The 21,795-nt window shown below is 41.8% G+C and overlaps 1 protein-coding gene across 1 annotated transcript in view; it reads left to right on the plus strand.

The window, feature by feature from the left end:
* DEPTOR (DEP domain containing MTOR interacting protein) overlaps window positions 1–21,571 on the plus strand; it is a 139,135-nt gene extending 117,564 nt beyond the window's left edge. The window contains exon 9 of the mRNA XM_040494318.1: window positions 16,540–21,571. Within this exon, the coding sequence (XP_040350252.1) occupies window positions 16,540–16,668 (129 nt within the window). The 3' untranslated portion in view covers window positions 16,669–21,571. The remainder of the gene's footprint in view (window positions 1–16,539) is intronic.
* Window positions 21,572–21,795: the final 224 nt, after the last annotated feature.

The following is a 21,795-nucleotide window of genomic DNA, read 5'->3' on the forward strand; positions in this document are numbered from 1 at the left end:
TTTTTTTTTTTTTTTTTTTTTAATTTTTTTTTCAACGTTTATTTATTTTTGGGACAGAGAGAGACATAGCATGAACGGGGGAGGGGCAGAGAGAGAGGGAGACACAGAATCGGAAACAGGCTCCAGGCTCTGAGCTATCAGCCCAGAGCCCGACGCAGGGCTCGAACTCACGGACCGCGAGATCGTGACCTGGCTGAAGTCGGACGCTTAACCGACTGCGCCACCCAGGCGCCCCAACACAGGATCCCTCCTTATCATTTATTTATTTATTTGTTTGTTTGTTTGTTTGTTTATTTGTTTATTTATTATTTTTAATTTTTTTTTTAGTTGACGTGCAGTGCAATATTGATTTCAGGCCTATAATTCAGTGATTCATCACTTACATAATATACCCAGTGTTCATCACAAGTGCCTTCCTTAGTATTCATCACCCATCTAGCCCTCCTTATCTTTTTACACTTGATCTTACATGTCTCCTTCTCTTTAGTTAGGATGGAAAGTCTTTGCAGCATTTTTACCCACACTCAATGACTGGAATTGTGTGGCTTGATTGTTCCCGGGGGTGCGGAGAATTTGAGTATTTTAACTTTTATAGGGCAAGAGAAAGAGGTAGGGAGGGTGCAACCCACAGTATCTGCCAGAGCCCCTCATTTCTCCCTTCTTACCTCCCTACTTATTTTCTTCACAGATATGTATTTGTCTTCTTTTAACCCTCCTCTAGGATACATGCTCTATGAGTGTGGGGATAGCATCTAATTCTTTTTTTTTTTTTTTTATGGCATGCCCAATAAAACTGACTTATTTTTTGAGTCAATAAATTAATTTCTGTGGCCAGGGACAGTGGAGACTCTGATCTAGGCACTGTCTCTGCTTTCCTAGAATAAAAAAATCTTTTTTAGAGTGGCAGGTAGCCAGTGGGATTTCATTCTAGCACTTAGCTCACCATATGATCCCTAATAGGCGCTGAAAGTAATTTTTAAAAATCTCAGTTAATTGGATTTCATTTATTCAACTCCTACTATTTCTAAGATACTAAATAGAATTCTTGGAAAGTGATTACCAGAGACCCATCTTTATATTCTACAATAGGAGGACAAACATAAAATGTACTACAGACCAGCAGCAACAAGTTAAATCATGTGAAAATCCCTAGCATCTTGCCTGATACTAAGTTGGTACTCATTTTTATTTTTTAAAAGAATTTGAGCATATCGGTGGATGTCTAGACAATATATTATTTCAGTCAGATACTGAGGCGGACAGCACTGAACATATTTGCATGAGAAAATATTTTTCCATTTAACATTTTTGGGCACATGTCCCACCCTTTCAGTAGATTTAATGGAGAAAAGTGAAAACAGCTCTAAGATAAATTAAAGCAATATTTGTTGAGTGACCGTACATGCTAGGCCCCATGCTAGGTGCATGATCTCTGCTCTATCTTGTATAATTACAGTCCTAGGACAGAGGTATTGTCTTCATTTTTGTAGATAGGAACAAATGAGGTTTTTGAGGGATTAAGAATTTTGCCTGTGGTGAATACTTGTATTTGAATTCAGATATGCCCAGATGTAGATCATATGCTTTGGAATCGTTATCGTACATGTGTGGAACTGGTTATATCCAGAGAAGATATAAGCCAGAAATACCCTTAATAACACAGGGCTTTAGGTAATCCTGTGGACAGAAGCATAATATTGCATGTGGGGCCACTCTGCCTTGGTTCTTACTGAATAGCTGTGTCATCCAGTACCAGGATACTGATAGACGGCATTCTTGCCAAGTAAGAAATTCAAATCACTAAAATGTTGAAAAGTGAAAGGGCTGAGCTTCAGGAACTAGGCAAAAAACCATGTCCTCCTCTCGGAACTTTCTGTATCCCAAGGATTTGAGCAGCCCAAATCTGTTGATCTTTAGGATATAGTCTGACACTGAATTTGAGCTGGGCTCCTGAGTGAATGTTTTCTGTCAGCAGGAAGCCCCAGAGCATGAACACTGGTGTCTCATGATAGCAAGCATAGTCCCTAATGATGTGACTGCAGATAGCCTCCAGCAAGGTCTGTCTAAGCCTCATTAGACACCTTGTTCCACTCAGGGCTTTAGTATCTGGTTTTTCCTCATTCTGGGTTTTGTGTGACACTGGTTCAAGTGCTTGTTCTAGTCAAGTCCCAAAATTTAGATGTGTCTCTCTCTGCCCTAAGACTTTAGTCTCTGCTCCACCTGTCCTCCAGCCCCCATGTAAATACAGATTTCTTTCATCAGTACCACGCAGGATCTACAGAGCCTCTGACTGGCAGAGACCAAGGATGCTCGGACCCCACAGGACCTCTCTAGGCCAGTGCTCATTTTATGGGTCTTCTGTGATTGATAGCATCTTCAAATCAGTTTGACTTCTGGGAGGTGACAACAGCGATTGGCAACGATTACTGCTTATTGATTCATCTTTTATTCTTGGCTCTCATCAAGGATTTCCATTGAGTAGCTTTGTAGATGATATGTGTTTGAAATTCAACATTATGTAAATGTCTGTTGAATTTCCAACACCAATAGTAGGTATTATTTTCTCTATTAGTAATTAGAAACTTAGAGCTGGAAAGATTTCTGCTTATTCTTAACATTATCTTGGGGTCATATGCCTCTTTGAGAATTCAGTGACAGCTATGGGATTCTCTTCCCAGAAAAATAATGGTGTCTGTGTGTGTGTGTGTGTGTGTGTGTGTGTGTGTGTGTGAGAGAGAGAGAGAGAGAGAGAGAGAGAGAGAGAGAGAGGAGAGAGAGAGAGAGAGAGAGAGATTTGTACATAGTTTGTTGTTGTTCACAGATTGTCTAAAACTTGCTCATGGACCCCAGGATAAGAATCTCCCAGTCTAACCTTCTCATTATATAGTTAAGGCCCAACTAAATGAAGTGACTTACCCAGGGTTAAGTGAGATAACCTGAACTAGGAACTGATCACACCAATAAATGTGTGAGGTGTATCAACGTCACCCAATTAATACTATTTCCATCCCTCCTGCTCCCCACCCCTACCATCATAGTCATTTTAGTAGCTAAAATGATTTGGGCTGTTTGAGTTTATCCTATGGTCAACTATGTTTAATAATGCTGATTATAATAATAGTGCCTAGCTTCTGTAAAACGTGTACCAGAAACTTACTTTTCTCATTGGACTCTCACAACTTCCGGAAATAGAAGTGAGGATGTGTTCTAACCTCCATTTTACAGTAAGAAAGATCGAGACCCAAGCAAGCTGTTCATGACCAAGTGAGAAGTGAATTGCTGCTCTTCGTGTACCATGAATTCCATTTCGGGGAGCTGGGCTTGCATAGAAACTTCTTGTTTAAAACAAGCCATAGGCAAGGACACAAAGATCCTTGAATTAATGCCCAGACCAGTGTTTCTCCAGACTCACTGTACATCAGGATCACCTGGGAAACTCCTCAAAAAATACCCAAAGATATGGACACAGTTGGTGTGGGGAGAGGCCCAGACATCGGCGCTTTTTGGAAACTCCCAAGTGACTTTAATGTGTAACAGCCAAGGGTGAGAACTATCACCCAGACTCCATAAAAGATGGATATAATGCTTCATAATTCCTTCATGTGGTTAGATGAGGGGCTGCCGTGATTTTCACGCCTCAAATTCAAAGGAAGACAGTGTTCCGTAGTTTGTTTTCGCAATATGCTGCGAAGGCATTTGGATGGTGTACTTTGGGTATTGAGGTATTGCCTTGCAGTGTATCAGTTACAAGCACATTTGGAAATGGATTAGCTCCACTTGATATCAGAATTTGCCCAAAGCAAAACAAGCCAAGAAGCAGTCCCCAAACCTCAGTTAACGCTTTTTCGAGCACTTATTCTTCATGCTGTCTTCTTAGCTGCTTCGAATCATTACAGCGGTGCCGTGTGGCATCCAAGAAACCCAGCTTCCCCTCCCTGTCAGGCTAAAACACGGCTCTTGTTGCATGTCCCACACCTAGGGTGGAATTTCAGGATGGGGCTTTAGCCCCATTTGATGGCAAGGATGCCAGTGAACAGCTGTGGCCTTTTACCATGGGAAGATTCTGCTGTGTTTTGCTCTCTGTGAGCAGTAGAGGCTTTTTGAAAGAAAAGGAAAATATATTGCACACTGTCCCAAGGAGAGGTTAAGGTGGTGGAGGTTAATTTCTTTTTAATTCAAATATACTTTGAGTCTTTAGTTTTAAAAGATGGATGTTTCTCTGCTCAGGAGAAAATGTTTACTTCCCGGCCCCCCCCCCCCCCCCTTCTCTTCACCTAGAAGAGCCACCCGGATTTGGCAGAAGTGTGTGCTGAGGAGAAGTTCACAAAGCAGGGTTTTTGAATGGGGCTCTTTTGCTGGGGTGGAGAAAGCCAGAGATCTACATAAGGAGGGCCCACAGAGCCCCTCTGCACCTCAAAGGAAAAGGCGGCCTTTGTCATGGCTACGTGTGACCAGCTGTGTTACCACAGTGGGATCATGGTACCCTAACTAAACTGTGTTCTGGGTGGGGTGGCCACCTGCCCAGACCCACAGCTGGGGTTGAGGAGGTCAAACTCCACTTCACAGAGCCAGAGTAATCGGGAGCAGGCACATGCCGTGTCTTTGCCATGATTGTCTCCTGCCTGAGCTACAGAGTGACCAGGGGTCCCCATTTCTGTGTATGCCGGAATCCTGGGCTACAGGCCCATGTGTGGAACACAACTTACCTGTCTCAGACCCTGTGGAGAGTTTGAAGTCATTCTTGTCAGGGGCTTCTGATCTTGTGGAAATAGGATATATACAGAGAAATTGCTGGAAAAAAATACGTTTTCCGTATGTATTCCCTCAGCACATACCTCAGTGACGTATGGTTCCCAAACCTTTATTTCTGGTTGGGTGGCCTGAACTTTCATTTCTAAAGGTTCTGGAATGAGGCTGTTTTCAGGAAGCTGGTGATGAAATCTCTGGAAGGCTATGACCTCGTCGGCTGGTGGGGGGGATGCCCTCGAGGGCTTGTACCTGGTCCTTGCTACTGCGTATGGAGTTGAATTATGTACAGAGAGAGTGAGGTTGTTTCTACCATGGCCTCCGTGAGCAAAAATGATCTCTTTCTTCCCTCTGGTTCCTTGGGGGCAGGGAACCAAGGCAGAGGAAGTGTTTAAAATAGGAGTCCTGTGTTTGGTCTCCGCCCTCCAGCCTTAAAAAACAAACCAACAAACACCTTGTTCTAGCAAACTCTGCTTTGGTACACCACATGGCTCATTGCAGGGACTTTATGAAAGACAGAAGGAATATGACCAAACTGGCCACGGCCATCTGGAACACTTTCCTGGACCATTTCTGAATGCTCAGAATCCAAGTCCATTTTCCAGGGTTAACCTATAAATTAATCACTTTCTTGCATAAAGACTTAGCAGAGGAGTTTAGTCCCGGCTCAGAATCCAGTAGTTTGGCATTAGAGTAAAGACGCACAGGGGTAGGAGCTGGCACAAGAGCGTAGACCATGAAATGTAATGTCTAGTATGTTCTTTAGAGATAAGAGGAGGAAGGAACCCATTTTTGTTGGGCATCTTGCTGGGCACGGTGATAATTGCTTCATATGCATCATCTCTCTGATCTTTGTCACATCCCCACAAGCTGGAGATTAGCTATGTTTTATAGCTGACACTGTCAGAGTTTGCGTCCTAGCTTCTGGTTGTGCAAGAAAATGGCCAAAAGCCAAACTAACCCAGGTCTGTTTGGTTCCAGAACCCTAGGTCTTTCCATTATATCATGGTGCCTTTCTTTTTTTTTTTTTTTCCTTCTAGGTTTTTTTTTTTTAACTTTTTGTTTTAAATACATGAAATGTATTGTCAGATTGGTTTCCATACAACACCCAGTGCTCATCCCAAAAGATGCCGTCTTCAATACCCATCACCCACCCTCCCCGCCCTCTCACCCCCATCAACCCCCAGTTTGTTCTCAGTTTTTAAGAGTCTCTTATGCTTTGGCTGTCTCCCACTCTAACCTCTTTTTATCATGGTGCCTTTCACATGTGTTGAGATTATTTTACTTTTCTGGTGTTCAATTTCTCCAACTGGCTAATCTTGGCAAAGTCTGTTGCCTACTCTGCCAGGGATTAGGTGTTTCTCCAGGGATGGAGATACTAGAGGGAACCCCAGTCTTGAAATCCAGACAGTTCTATTATGAGCCAGAGTATAACACACAGGCCATGCCTCCTGTTTATTGCTAGACCATGGGAGGCGGGAGGCAGGGGGGCTTTACTACCAAACTTTAGCCAAATTAGCGTGGAACCTCCCTAGATCCTTCAGCACAAGTTCCTAAACTGAGACAGTGCTGAGCAGGCTGACTGGCACCCCTTCCCCTGGCCCACAGATTGCTTGGTCCCATCTATAGCCCCAGGGACTAGTAGAATAAGGAAGACATTCTAGAGTAGAAACCAGAAGCATAGTTCCCTTCCCTGGGGGTGCTCAGCTCCCATTAGCCATGACAAAGAAGGTCTAAGGTTACTTAGTCCAGATAACACATGCAAAAAGAGGTTGTCCATCTAAGTCCTCCTTATAACCCTTTTACTTTTCCCACCAAAACACTACCAACTAGATGGCAACCTGTGTTGTCTCTGCAAAGTACACACACACACACACACACACACACACACACACACGCACAATTTTGTTCTTAGCTCAGATCATAGCAGCACCACCTTGGAGATAGAATAAAAAGAATGAAACTGTAGGTCACTCTTCAAGGTTAGATAATGCCCCCAAGACACTACAGGTCACCCCCTAGGAGTGAAACAATGTATTATTGCATTTGTGGAAACAAAGTTGTAATGTAATTATTTACCTGATGAATAATCTTAGTGCTTACTGCCTCTCATTTAGTAATCTGTCTTCTAAAACCTTTCTATCAATTTTGCTTTTTAGCATAATCCAGAAAAAAACATAATAATTTCTGGGTGTAAGTGCCTAATAGTTAAAAAAAAAACCTAAGGGCAAACAGCTAATTGGGTAAAAGTTTCCTGTGTAGGAAAGAATTTGGGGTCAGGGAGGAAGTCTGACCTTCTGGAGCCTCTTTCCTTTTAGCCATGAGCTCCCGTGGGAGTTAGTACATGCACTGAAAGTGTGTCTGCTGCTGCTGAAAGCCCCAGTTCACAGTTACGTGGAATTCTAAGGAACTTTCTGTACCTACAGTGTAAGCCAACTTTGTAAGAAGGGGGTAGGAGTGATAATTTGCATATCCCCTATGGTACGAAGGCTCCCAGATGACAGATTGCTTTCCTTCAGTAGTAAAGGAAGCCCAGGGGATCTTGTGGTTGTGATGTGTGTATGTCGCTTCTCTTCAATGCCTGAACACTTCCTATAGCCTTGGGGAAACACCAGGTGAAGAGTGTGCTGTCTGTCCTCAGCACAAGCAAATCTTGGAAGTGGTCCCAGTGCAATCAAGAGCTGCATGTGGGAAAGTGACGGAAGCCACCAGGGCAGGTCACGAATCCTCCATTGATCGTTATCCCCATCTCTGAAGGGAACCCCCCGGAAGGCAAATTTTTGTCCTAACTTTTGGAATCTAAGTTCTGTGGAATGAACCCAAGTTCCCTATATCTCTCCCTCCTTTAATTCTTTCTTTTTAGTTTATTTATTTATTTTGAGAGAGAGAGAGAGAGGGAAGAGAGCGCATGAGCGAGGAGGGGCAGAGAGAGAGAGAGAGAGAGAGAGAGGGAGAGAGAGAGAGAATCCCAGGAAGGCTCTGAGCCATCAGTGCAGAGGCAGATGGGGGGCTTGAACCACAAACCGTGAGATCATGACCTGAACTGAAATCAAGAGTCTGACACTTAACCGACTGAACCACCCAGGCGCCCCTCCCCCTCCAGTAAGGACACCATAGTCCCCCTTGACTGACCCCTCCCCCGCACACTGAGCAAAGTGGACTAAGGGCAAGCCTGCATCTGAAGCTGACCTTTGGTCCATTTGGGCTGGAAGGGGGCAGATTCTGTGTGAAACCAGCAGGCACTTTGAACTTCTCAATTTGAAACACACGTTCTCAAGTGTTGCTTTTTGTTGTTGTTGTTTTATTACGAAAGTCATTCTTATACATGGTTGATTTTTCTTCAAGGCTAATAGCACAGTGTGTTCTTTGGGGACACCCCATAGCCAGCGGTATAGCTTAGTGAAAATGCATAAAGCTTAGAGGAAAACTCATTCTCTGGAGAGAGAATCCAGTGTTTGTCCAGGAACTGGATCTCTGCCTCCTCCTACACCACTCACTCTGCAGCCAGTTGCATATTTGGTGGAGAGATTTATGAGACTGAACATACAGCTGCAAATCTTTTTTTTTTCCCCCAAGAACAATGTTCTGCTTTCAAGGCTATTATGGACTAACTACAGACACCCAACTTACTGACTATGGCAGCATCTAAAACTCCCAAGTTTTATCCTTGCTGAATGTGAATATTTTTGTAAACCTAAAGCATTCTATGGACGTAAGGAATTCATTCTGTAGAAGTAACTAGCAAATCTTGAGTCAGCTTACTGTAGTTCTGAAGCAACTGTGTTAAAGTGAACATCCTATGGGTAGGACCAGGGATTCCTTAACCGAATTACGCACTCGATTTACCTTAAAGTCATGCTGATTGTTTACGGTGGTTTCTGGATTCTCTATTCTTGTGAGATTCTCTTAGATTGGGAAAAATCTCTCTTGGCACCTTGTATTTATTTTTATTTTTCATATTTCTTTTTTTTAATTTTTTTAACGTTTATTTATTTTTGGGACAGAGAGAGACAGAGCATGAACGGGGGAGGGGCAGAGAGAGAGGGAGACACAGAATCTGAAACAGGCTCCAGGCTCTGAGCCATCAGCCCAGAGCCCGACGCGGGGCTCGAACTCACAGACCGTGAGATTGTGACCTGAGCCGAAGTCGGACGCTTAACCAACTGAGCCACCCAGGCGCCCCTTTATTTTTCATATTTCATCTCAATAAATAATGCCAACTCAACGTCTACTTCTGTCCCCCAAACCAGAACCCACAGTGGGCTTTCCTGGGTGTGTGCCATGCCGTCGTTAGTTTGTCTTCAGCAATCTGCATTCATTGAGCTGTTTAGGGGGAGAGACTGTGTGGGAAGAGGGAAAGAAGAGAAAACCCAATTATTTATTTAATGTTTCACTGATACTAAACACTGGGCTTAGTTCTTAATCAGATTTGATTCTCATCATAAACTTGATCCCCACTTTACAGACGAGTAAAGTATAACTCAGAGAATTTGCAACTTGCCCAAAGTCACATGACTAGTAAACTAGGTAAGCGGTAAAACAATTTTATTGCATTGTAGAGAAAATGAACAAATTATTTATGCGCATCTCAATTGATCACAAAATGAACTACTCCTGAAACTACTGGCCAGGAATTCTAAGACCACGGGTTAGTTGTCTACTTTTGAAATTGATATAAATTAATCATATTATAATCATAGTATTGAGACTTTATCTCTTTTGGTCCCTGCCTTGCTAAATGTTTTGTTATTTTGAGGTAAAGCCTGAAGCAGTCTTACCCTCCAATCCTTTCTATGTCAAGAACACAAAGAAAACAAGAGAGAAAAGCTAGAGTGGCTTTCACATGAATGGAGTCATTTCACGGATGCAAGTGTCTTGATGAATACAGATTTCCGTGGCAGCAGGGAGACACTTATGTAATCACAGGTGTAGTGTTTCTTTCCAACCACACCCCCTCTTTGGATAACAGTTGAATAATTGTGATGGAACTCTTGCCGTACAAGGACTAGTGTGCAATTGCACAATCCCATGGGCACGCGAGTCATCTGTAAGGTGATCATACATCTACCAGGACAGGCACAGCATAGGAATCAGAGGCAAAATTATTTAGTTGGTTTGGCTCCTTATCAAGAGAGAAGCTGGAGTCCAGCGTAGGTATTCACCCCAACCTGATCACACCCTGAAATGTGCTGAATCCCTACCTCTGTCTTCCTGCTAACTCTTATCGGACCTACGGTGATTTTTAAGACTTTTCCCCACTGCCCTCAATCTCAGAAATGACTTACCTGTGACTTATGAAGGCGTTGTTCAACTTCTTCATTAAGGATAATGCCTTCATATATCCCTTCTTTATAAGGTCAAGGTTTGTACGTATGTGCTTTTTAATACAGAAGAGAAATAATTTCCCTAGGCTGTATGCTTCCTGGTGTTACTTGTAATGTGTGTTGATTTGCAAAACACAGTGTACCATTGATGCTAATTCGAAGTCTGTTATAACTGAATACATTACACAATTCCACCTGCATTTCTGAATCATTCTGTACGTTTTTAGTAACAGGACATTGGAACTGCTGGAACCACAGCAGTTGTTGGGACCACTTAGGGAGAGATGACGTTTTTACTAACAGCCTGATTCCAAAAATATTCCCTTGAGTACAAGCATGATAAATGTTTGGAAGGCTTTTATTTCCCCCTCATCATTCAAGGAAAAAAATGTTGAAGTAAATATCTACGTTCACACATTGTTCGGGATTTTAAGGAAACAAAGAGAGTTATTCAGTGTTAACTGAGTGAAAACCTTCTTTCGAGGTCGGGGGAGCCTAAACATCAATATCACAGATGTCTGAGTGGACCTAGGCTGTTTAATTAGCAGTTAAAGCGAAGAGAAAAACATGTTTGTCTTCTACTCTTCTCTGCATTCCCCAAACTTGCATCTATACATTGTACTTTATAAACCTGTAAGTCAAATGGAGTTCAAATTCCAGATGTGGCACTTAGTTGTGTGACCTTGAGCAAATAATTTAACCTCTCTGAGACTCCATTTGTTTATAAGGATTGTATTGGTGATCGTGGGTGGCCAGTGACAGAAACCAGCTATCATACTAGAAATTGGATAAGGATATAAAGGATGTACGGGAATGAAATGCAGGCCTAGAGAATCAAACTTGATCAAGGTAGCAACCAGGGCAGATCTGGGGATTTAAGCACCAGGGCAGACAAACTTTCTCTCCTGTGTGACTCAGCTCCAGCTTCAATGGTCCAGGAGAGAGAATTTGGTCATATTGGGGTCAGGTGACCCAATGGATAGGGGAGGACACTGTGATTGGCATTCCCATCCACATCACCTACAGCAGGGGAACATGATACTCCAAAAGTATTACCAAGTTTCTTTTGGCAGAATTGATACCTGGATGGCCTAAACCCAAACTATGTCACCCGTAGCTATTAGGAGAATTTTTTATAAAGTATGTGAAGTACTTAGATTGCTAGTTTGATTAAAAAAAAAATGGATTTCAATAAATGACAGAACTTACTGAGAAGTTGCCTGCTTTGAAATTTACCTTGCCAATAATAATCTCCTCCCAAAGTAAATTGTAAGCTTTGTGAAGGCAAAGGCTCAGGTATTTAAATTTTTATTTCATTTCAGTTCTCCAGACACACTAGTTGGTACAAGATGTCTTAGAGTTTCCCCCCATCACCCTGTGACAGAAGATCTTCACATAATCTTATGTTCTTAAGGGGTGCTCAGGTGACCGCGCAGGTCAGAGGGTTAATCGGCTACGAATGGTTCCTGGTGCCCTTGTTCTGTCCCCACTCCTGCCCTCCACTACTCTGGAGAGCATGTTGGGATGCAGAGGATGACATTGCCTTTATGCCTAGGGTAGCCCTGAATCAACCTTCTGTTATAAAAGAACAAATTAGTCACAGACCTTGGTATTTTAAAAATGTGGGTGTGTGACTAAATGCTAAATTAAAGGTGATCCCTGGTGATACACACATGTGCATGCGTGCATGAGCACACGCACAGACATACACACGCATCCCCAAAACAAAATGACCTTCTTCTAAACTTAAGTGCAGTTCAAGTCACCAAGGACGGAGGTTGATAAGAGGACCAGTATAAAATTGTTTTGATGCCCCTTGCCCCAGGCCCTTCCCCTTTCGGATTATAGGTTCCCCCGCCCCATCCCGGAGTTTAGCCGGTCCAATAACATGGGCTTTGACCGTTGTGTTGCCAGTGGTCCTTGCCCACCGGGCCCTGATGGCTGCCCTTTTTCTACCCCTAAACTCCTAAGCATAGGTCCTGAGCAGAGGCCACTGAATGCTCATCCCCCCAATCACACAGCCCCCACCATTCAAGTTCGGTAGCCTCCAAGAGCCCCTGCAATCAGGAGGTCCAAAAGACTTCATCTTCGAACTGATCCTGCAGCCGCCCTCTCCAGTCCACAGAGATCTCTGCACTGCTGATATCAGCCCCCTTTCCTTCCAGTTCTTCTTTTGAATAACAGTGTTACTGAGATAGAATTTGCCTTCTTTGTCAAGTGTATATCTCACTTACTTTTGGTATATTCACAGAGTTATGCAACTATTTCCACAATCAATTTTGGAATATTTTCACCACACCTAAAAGAAACCCCGTGCTTTTTTAAAAATAAAATATTTATTTCTTGTCCACATTACATGAGGACTGCAAGTTGGTTACAGTTTGGGCTGGAAATCCCGTACTTCTTAGCAGCCACTGCCATACCTGCCCCAGCCCCAAGCGACCACTAATCTACTTTCTGTCTCTGTGGGTTTGTCTATTCTGGACTTAGAATGTAAATGGACTTGCACAAGATGTGGTCAGCTGTGACTGACTTCTTTCACTTAGCATAATGATTCCGAGGTTCGTCCATGTCGTAGCATGTAACTGGTTCCATCTGATTGCTGAATAATATTCCAGTATACGGATACACCAAACTTTATTTCTCTTTTCATTAGTTGGTGGCCGTTTGGCATCTTTCAGTTCTTGAAGGACTAAGTCCCCGTGTCTTCAGCTCTTTCCCTCTGGCCCCAGATCAGGGATTGCGACTCAAATGTCTGTCTGCTAGGCGGAAGGAAAAGAGGATGGCAGATGTGCCCATCTAGAGAACGTGTGCCCATCTAGCATGGGTAGCCCCTACTTCACCATTGCCAAGTGGCCATTCTGACCTAGTGCTTTTGGAGCTGTAGGTTGCTCCAGAGGGGCTGGATTCTGGATTTTTACGTGGAAATTTCCTATGTTTTTAGTAGGAAACAAACAAACCTCACGGGAGAGAGACGGAATACAATTCTGCTTGAGACTAAATGCTAAATTAAAGGTGATCCCTGGTGATACAGAGACACATCTCACCTTCAGGAGCCCATGAAGAGTTAGCTGGAGTGTGGGCTCACCTGGAAACTACTGCCTTCTCATTTGGCAACACAAAACAGCTGTTCATCCTTTTGGAGGAAACAAGGACCCAGGTCTAAAATCAGTACTCTGGATCGGGAGGGAGTGGAATTTCTCTCATTCTTTGGCTCATCAGTAGGCTGGGGCAGGAAAAACAAAGCACCACTAATGTCAACATTAAATTAGTGCTCGGTTGTCCTGCAAATTACTTGTGGCCCACTTCAGGATGGATTATAACCTGCTGGCATGACTTTGATTATGATTATGACTTCAACCATGGTTGAGAACTGCTGATCCTGCACAAGATGTGCCCTGAATCCATAAGGACAGATTTATGGAACTGGGAGGGAAAAAACAGTAATGGTGTGGTCTCCTCGTATACAAAGATGCCATGGTAATATATGTTGGGGTGTGGAAAATACTGAGGTTCGTGACAACAGCAAGTGTTTATTGAGGAAATAACCGCTCTGCTTGCCACAGTCCATTTTCCATTTTGTTTTGCATGTGACTACAAAGGAAGTGGGTATTTAAAAAAATTTTGTCTTTAAGTTTACTTATTTATTTTGAGAGAGACAGAGACAGTGTGAGTGGGGGAGGGGCAGAGAGAGGGGAGGAGAGAGAGAATCCCCAGCAGGCTCTGTGCCATTAGAGCAGAGCTGGACACGGGGCTCAAACCCACGAGCTAGGAGATCCTGACCTGAGCTGAAACCACGAGTCGGACGCTTGACCCACTCAGTCACCCAGGTGCCCCAGAAGTGGGTATTTTTAAAGGGAAAGAAGTGAATAGAAACCAGCAGTCTAGTGCCTGACATTGGCAAAGAGGTTTTAACTTCATTACCTAATTTGAGCCTGTGGGGATAAGCGTTTTTACCTAACCCTGTTTTATAAATTGAGACATGATAGAGGAGAAATGACATGATTAAGGCCATCAAACAAAGGAGCCAAAGACTTACATCCTTATCATTAGATTCCAAATCCCCTATCTTTTCCATAAATATATAGCTGCCCTTCTAATACTTTCCAATTTTGGTTTAAGTAACAGGTATAGATATTTTTACACCTAATAATATAGTGTTTTAAGGGCGCTTGTGTGGCTCAGTTGGTTGAGCATCCGACTCTTGATTTTGGCTCAGGTCATGATCCCAGGGCTGTGGGATCAAGCCCCATGTCAGGCCCCATGCTGAGCATGGAGCCTGCTTAGGATTCTCTGCCTCTGTCTCTGTCTCTGTCTCTCTCTCCTGCCCCTCTTCCCCACTCATGCTCTCTCTGTCTAAAATAAAACATAATAATAAAAATAAAAATAGTGTTTTATTGTATATTTATTTTACATATTTTATTTTGTTGATATATTTTAGATATAAAATATTTACTATAATTTGTATTATATTAATAGTGTTTGAGTTTATATTGTTATTACCCACTCAGAAAGGAAATGGGGATTTTCAAAATGTTTTAATATTTTTTATTCTTTGAGTTATCAACATTAAATTAACTATGTAATAAATAATGGGGATCAGGTGTACATCTGATTTACCCAGGCATTATAAAGAAATTTGATGATAATAACAGATAAGGGAGACATTAATCAGTCTCAGCCAGTCTCCTTTGCTTTCCCTCTCCTCACCTTCTCTCCCTTCTTTCCTCCTTTTTATTTTCTTATTTTCCCAGTCAGTGAGGTGATAATTTATAAGAAGCAAGAAGTCCTTCAGACTCAAGAAAAATTGTGCTTTTTTGCTTAATGCATTTATACATTCAATTCATTCAACAGTGAATATTTATAAAGTTACTACATTGGTTTCCTATTGCTGCTGTAACAAATTAACACAAACTTGGCAGCATAAAACAAAGAAATGTTATCGCCTTAGTTCTGGAGGCAGCAGTCTACAGGTGTCACAGGTCTGCATTCCTTCTGGGGCTTCAAAGGGGAGAAGCCACTGCCTTGCCTTTTTCAGCTAATAGAGGCCACCTGCATTCCTTGGCTCCTGGCCCCTTCCTCTTTTCTCTCCAACTTCTTGCTTCTCTTGTGCCTTTACTTTCATGTCTCCCTCTCATAAAGAACCTTGTGGTTACCTTGGGCCCACCTGAGTAACTCAGGATAATCTCCTGATGTTAAAATCAGATGATCAGCAACCCGTTCTATCTGTAGCCCTAACTCCCCATTGCCGTGTAAACTATGCACAGGTTCTAGGGATGAGGACATAGACCTCTTTGAGGACTGGGGATATTGTATCTACTGTATACCGGGTACCATACGGACTTCTATTCTGTTGGATTCAGTTTTGCTAATTAGATGAACTTATCACTGACAGCTGGAGATGTGTGTGTCCATTTTTCTGTTGGAGTGCTCATATGTCCAATGTCTGCCTCTTCAGACACACAACAGATATACCATAATGCCCAGCATCTGATGTCACCACTAACCTCAAGAGAAGTACCTCCATTTGAGGCTGTGCCTGTGGATCACTATCAAGCTCACTACGACATATCCAGAGAGGCCTCTCATTACTGAATGATGCTTTTTACTAGAATTCTGTCTCCTATCACAGGTTAACTAATACTGAGTGTAAAAGTTGATCTTTGTTGGTCTCATCCACTTTCACAAGGATGGGAAACAGGGTAATGTGTGGAATTTAGCATCTCAATGGGGCACCTTGGCAAGTGAAAGGAGGCATTATTAATATTCATGCAGGGGGCACCTAGGTGGCTCAGTCAGTTGAGCATAGACTTTGGCTCAGGTCATGATCTCATAGTTTGTGAGTTCAGTGCAGAGCCTGCTTTAGATCCTCTGTCCCCTCTCTCTCTGCCCCTCCCCTGCTTGCACTCTCTCTCTCTCAAAAATAAATAAAACATTAAAAAAAACATAATCACGCAGGAACAGTTGGTGTAAAAGAGGACTATCTTGGGAATAGTGGGCCATAGGGTCTCCCTAAATATCGAGCCCAAATGAATAGCAGCCATAAACACTGGCTGTAAAAGCATATTGCATACTCCGTTGGTTCAGAGCACTGCGATACAAGCTTGATGTCCTTTGCTTCATTTAATTCTTACAACAATCTTATAAGGTAGGCATTATTATTATTATTATTATTATTCCCTAGTTTAGAGTTGAGGGAAACAAAGCTCAGAAATTTAAATACCTAGCTTAAGCTAGTAAGTTGCTAAGTTAGGATTTAAACCTAATTTTGTAAAACACTAAGCCAAATGCTTTTTTCTGTTATCCTGCCTTCCAGAAAAAGTATAGATTCTTGGAAATTGTTGTTGCCAGCTGGGTAAGGTTGGGTATTTTAAGAGAGGTTAGATATTAGAGATACACAGTGCCTTTATTAGAGGTCTATGAAAAACCAGGAGCTATAATAGATACTTTTTCTTTGTCTTTCCTTTAGGTCTGTCAGTTTGTTGTCTCTGTAAATGGGCTCAATGTGCTGCATGTAGACTACCGGACGGTGAGCAATCTGATTCTGACGGGTCCTCGGACGATCGTCATGGAAGTCATGGAAGAGTTAGAATGCTGAGCAGGTGGACATCCTGGCCCTTAAGTGGCCTGAGGATGATCAAAGCCAGGACAACACAAAGCAATGCAATGACAAGACTTCCATACAAATGGATGGTTTTGGACACACAAATTTTTTCTCCATATATACACATCTTGATTTGAGTTTCGTACACTGTTTGAATGTGGAAGAACCGGGTAGATCATCTTTAAAACAAAACAAAACAAAACAAAACAAAACAAAACAAAACAAAACAATTTATGTCAGTATAGAAAAACATTGAGAAATGGAATTTTCTTACATAGTAGAATTGCCTTACTTGATTTCCATGTGTTGGTCTCACCTGTTGTTTTTTTAATCTTAGTTTGCAGAAAGTTGTTGAAATGCTTCTCTGGCCAAAATAGCAATGTGCTAAAATCCCCTCCTAGGAATCAATAGAGTAGTTATTACAGATTTCAAATGGTTCTCTTACCAAAATGATTATGGAACTGTTTATTAAAGGATCTGAATCTCACCAACCTTCAAATAATGCAGCATCCAAAGGAATATTACCTGTTAACTAGCATTTTGAAGAAGGTTCTAAAGCATTCAAGTGCTTAAAAGCCATTGAAAAAATGGCTTTTTCTTAATTCCTGCCTTTAGTATCAACTTGTAACATATGATCTCAATTATGGCATTAGTTAGAAAACAAAAACCACGTGATAACATGGGTGAGAGAAATAGGGAGATAATACTTACAATTTTGTGCTCTGACTTCTTTCTGACCCTAAATAATTTTGTTCTGTCAATCAGCTACAGAAGCCTTTTAGAGTTAATCCAGAATATGTTGAATGTCAAAACAGAGGAATCTGTATATATACATATCAAGCCTCTGGCAAGATTTCACTTTGAAGTTGTCCCTTTTTAAGTGAAGCGTTCTAGGACTTGGCCCATATGTGATAAAACTTGAAATTAAATTGCTTCATTGGCCTGAATTTTTACTAGCTTTCTAGCATGACATATTCTAGGGACATAACATGTCTTGCTTATTTGGTGGGATTATTTTTCACCCAAACATCGTCTTGCATTGTAATTTTTCAACTCACTGTATATACGCACATTTCTTCTTTTGTTTTAGAAAAGAATGCATTTGGGAATTTGGTGTGTAGAGGAAATTCCTCAGAGTGCCAAATTAGGTAGTCAGGGAACGCAAAATTCCATTCTGAACAACCAGGTTTCTTTCTTATCATGTATTCACAAAATAAAGTACGAATGCTGTACCTCGGCCATTCTTTTTGTGATAGGTTATCATAACGTACTGGTACTGGTAGGATGGACATGCCATGCAAAAGATGTTACATATATATGTTTCCGGTAATCCAACTTTTCTGATCTGTAGCGTTAGTCAGAGAGCAGGATTTTGAAGTAACATAAAAGGTCTAACAATAGTCCCGTCGATCTACGTTTGGGAACTAGTATCGTCTGTGTGTGTGTATGTGTGTTTATACTGTATGCCAGGCTTTGTGCTACGGCACTTAACATATGTGATCTCTTTGAATCTTCATCAAACCCTGCAAGATAGGTATTATCACCCTCATTTTTCAAGTGTGGAAACTAAGTCTGAGCAAACTTAAAAATAGTCTCTATGTTCACACAGCTGCAAGAACTCGTAAGATTCAAACGTGGGCTTATTCAACGCTAACGCCCGTGTTACCGTCCCTCCCTGAGCGTCTCCCCATTTAGGGACCTAATGTTGTGGGCTTCTTCTGTATCCAGTGCTGTGCTAAAACTATACGTCACTTATTCCTCCTGACCTGTGAGGTCAATATCGTCATTTTCTCCATTTTACATCTGAGGAAAGGACTCACAGACAGCTTAGTCATGTACCTAAGGCTGCACAGCTAATAAATGGGAGACCTTATGGTTCAGCTTTAAAAGTTTTTAGAACATCTTTAAAAGATGAGTCTTAAACGCTTTCTGTGACCAGGGGTTCGTTAAGCGACAAAAGAGGAAGAATGGCTTCTTCTTGCCAGCCGTCTGTACTTTGTACTCATGTCCCAGTGTGCATCATCTCAGGCCCTGGCATACACCATCCCTTCCCTTTAACCAGTCTAAGCACCAGAGAAGCATCTGCCTTCTGTCTTCCACACAGCCTCCTTCCTGCAGGTAGACTTTCTTTGATTCGGAGAGTGTTATTGATATCTTTGGTCAAATGAATACTGAGGGAAGGAGAGAAGGAAAGAAAGGGAGGAACTATTTCTCCCTTTGGCTCTCATAGCCTTCAGTTTAAAGGCCAAATGACGGATAATTCAACCGAAGGCCAAGAGGGCTTTACCCTAGCTGTTCTTCAGCCCATTTTTGACATCCTTACAATGTGATTAAAGTGAATGATCCCATTCCTGTAGGGGCACTAGTTAGCTCCCTCCAGCCTTTGCACAATTTCTCCTCTCCGAAATGTTATTTCACCTTCTTTGCCTGGGAAAATCTGTCTAATTAACCCCCCTTAGATATTATCTTGTCTGAGAAACCTTTGCCCACTCTGTAGTTCTGGGATTGACTCCCCTTCTCTAAGTTCCCACGGACCCTGATGCATCAACACCCTCTAATTACAGCATTGGTATTTGCTTTGAGGTGGTCCATCATGTGTCTGTCTCCCTAACTGCACTCTGAGTATCTGCAGAATGTTCCCTTCACCTAGCCCAGTTTGTGACACAGTAGTGTATCAGCTATCCACGCTGCCCAACAAACCACCCGCAAACATGGCTTATAACACTCTATGTGCTCATGATCCTGTGGATTGGCAGTTTGGGCAGAGCTCTGCTGGGGTGGCCAGCCATTACTCAGTGTGGTGCCGGTTGGGTTCCCGCAAACGTTTGTGGTCTGGGATGGCCCAGCGCATGTGTCTTGCAGCTGGCTGAGGTGCCTCCATTCTACCCCGTGTGGCCTTTCCCCACAGCTGCCCAGCCTTCCACATTAGGCCTCATGAGTTCAAAGAAGGTGAAAATGAAAACTGTGGGACCTCTTGTGGACTCGCCTGGAAAGTCACAGTGTTACTTCCGTAGCATGTCGTTGGTCAAAGCACGTTCGCAAAACTAGCTCCGAGTCAAGAGGTGGGAAATAGATCTACCTTTAATGGGAGGAGCTGCAGAGAATTTGTGGCTACTTTTAATCCACCAAGAGCAGGCACTCCCCATTCATGGAATAAAGGACCTAAGAAGTTACCTAGTTATTGAAAGGCGAGACGCAAATAACTGACCAAACACTGGGTAGAAGTTTGATAGGAAGTTGTAAAGAAAGCCCGGTGCCTAATGAAAACTTCAAAGTTGGAAAATCCTGAAATGATAGTGCCTCACGGAGCCACGGACAGCAGTTTAATCTTCTGCTGATGGGCAAACTGCAGTATGGAATGATCAGGGGCCACGCCCAACTCATGAGGCTTGTTGAGGCTGGAGCCTGGGCTAGACATCAGTCTTCTGCCCTCCCATGACATGTCCTTTACAAGATAGCTTTCTGTGGTGGATGCAAGTATGGCGAAGCTAGGCCTTTGGCTCCGGGGTATTCATAAAATGCAAGGGGCACCATGTACCCATGAAGGTGAAGGGCATACATTTTAACTGACTCAGGCCTTGGGTTGTTAAATCGTATCATTAAAAAAAGTATTTTGTGTGATATTTTAACAGATGAATTGCTTTAAAATTTAGGAACTTCATTCCTGAATATAACACCAAGAATTATTCTAAATTAACCGTAAACAATATTTCTAAGAGCTTTTATTTCCTCTGTGTGTGTGTGTGTGTGTGTGTGTGTGTGTGTTTATCAGTGTGTGTGGTTTCACTCACTGAGAATCCCTGAAATGGCTTTCTTTGTTCCCAGAGAAAACACTTTGATTTTTCAGGTGTTTGTGTAATGTGTTCATGTTTCTGTGATGGAGGTGGAAATCTTTTTTGTTTCCTCATTAGCATAATATGTGCTATCAGTGCAAATTTCAAAGCCATGTTTGTTATTTCTGCTGTAGAGAGAAAAATGCAGTTGCCTTTTGGGTTGGTCCTATTGTGTGGTGTTTTATTATTAATCTCTGATAAATAATTGCATAAACGGATAGGGGGACTAGTTGAGTAATGATGGGTGACAGGAAGAAGATATCCACGTTTGAGTAGATGAGATGCAGTCAGCTTCATATCATCTTATAAAAGGTGAATGCACTGGGGTGGTGGCAATTAGCAACTAAAAATCATTGCTTTCAGTTCAAAGTGGAGTCTCACATTTCCAAGTACTCTTTTCAAATATTTGTGACAATAACCTACTTTCAAGACCCATTTTAAACTGACATTTACTATTCTCTCCTGTTGAGTATTAATCCTGTTTCATTTTTGATCAGCATAACTCTGGAATGTTTCAGTTTTGCCAACTGGTTAGAGTCCGTTGATACCATTGTTTTAGCCATTTATGGTAGGATTTCAGGTGTCATATGCTTTTCCTCAGTTCAACACCAAAAGGACAAATCTACAGCGTACCAAAATGAAATTCATCATCAAAGTTACCTATGATATTGTTAAATGCATTAATATATGTACTTAATATATATGTTTATTTTTAAATTAGGTTGAATTTTTGTTTTCCTTTCTTAAGAATTATAGCAGAATACTTAAAATTGAAATATGAAAGTAGATTGTATAGAGTGAAATAAATGTTAAATTTTTAAAACAATGACTTTACGTTTATAGCATTTCCTGTCTTTTAGCACAAATTAGCCACTTTTTATCCTAAGAAAGGGTTGCATTATAAAGTTGCTCTACTAGTAACCTATCAGAGAAAACACATGGGACTCATATCTACTTCTCTAATGTAGCCAAAAGTGCCATTTGTAACACTACTTAATGATGGATGTTTTCTGAAGCTCTTTTGCCTGAAAAAAAGTGCATTAAAAAGCTTTTTCCGTACTGTATTCGATTTGGAATCATTTTCTGCCTGGTATTTCATCCTGGTATTGCTGAGTATTATGGAATAGTCTATATGGAAAAATGTTATATAGTTATTTACTACTCTGGGAGAATGTTAGTTCTTTTTCTATTTTCAACTAATTAGGAAATGGATTACATAATTCAGTATGTGTAAGGGCAGGGTAAAATATGAGGGTAAGTGATTATTTGGATTGCACTCAATATTAAC

The sequence above is a fragment of the Herpailurus yagouaroundi genome, unplaced genomic scaffold (assembly GCF_014898765.1).
Source record: "Herpailurus yagouaroundi ecotype Mexico unplaced genomic scaffold, PumYag 186, whole genome shotgun sequence".
NCBI classification, from domain to species: Eukaryota; Metazoa; Chordata; class Mammalia; order Carnivora; family Felidae; genus Herpailurus; species Herpailurus yagouaroundi.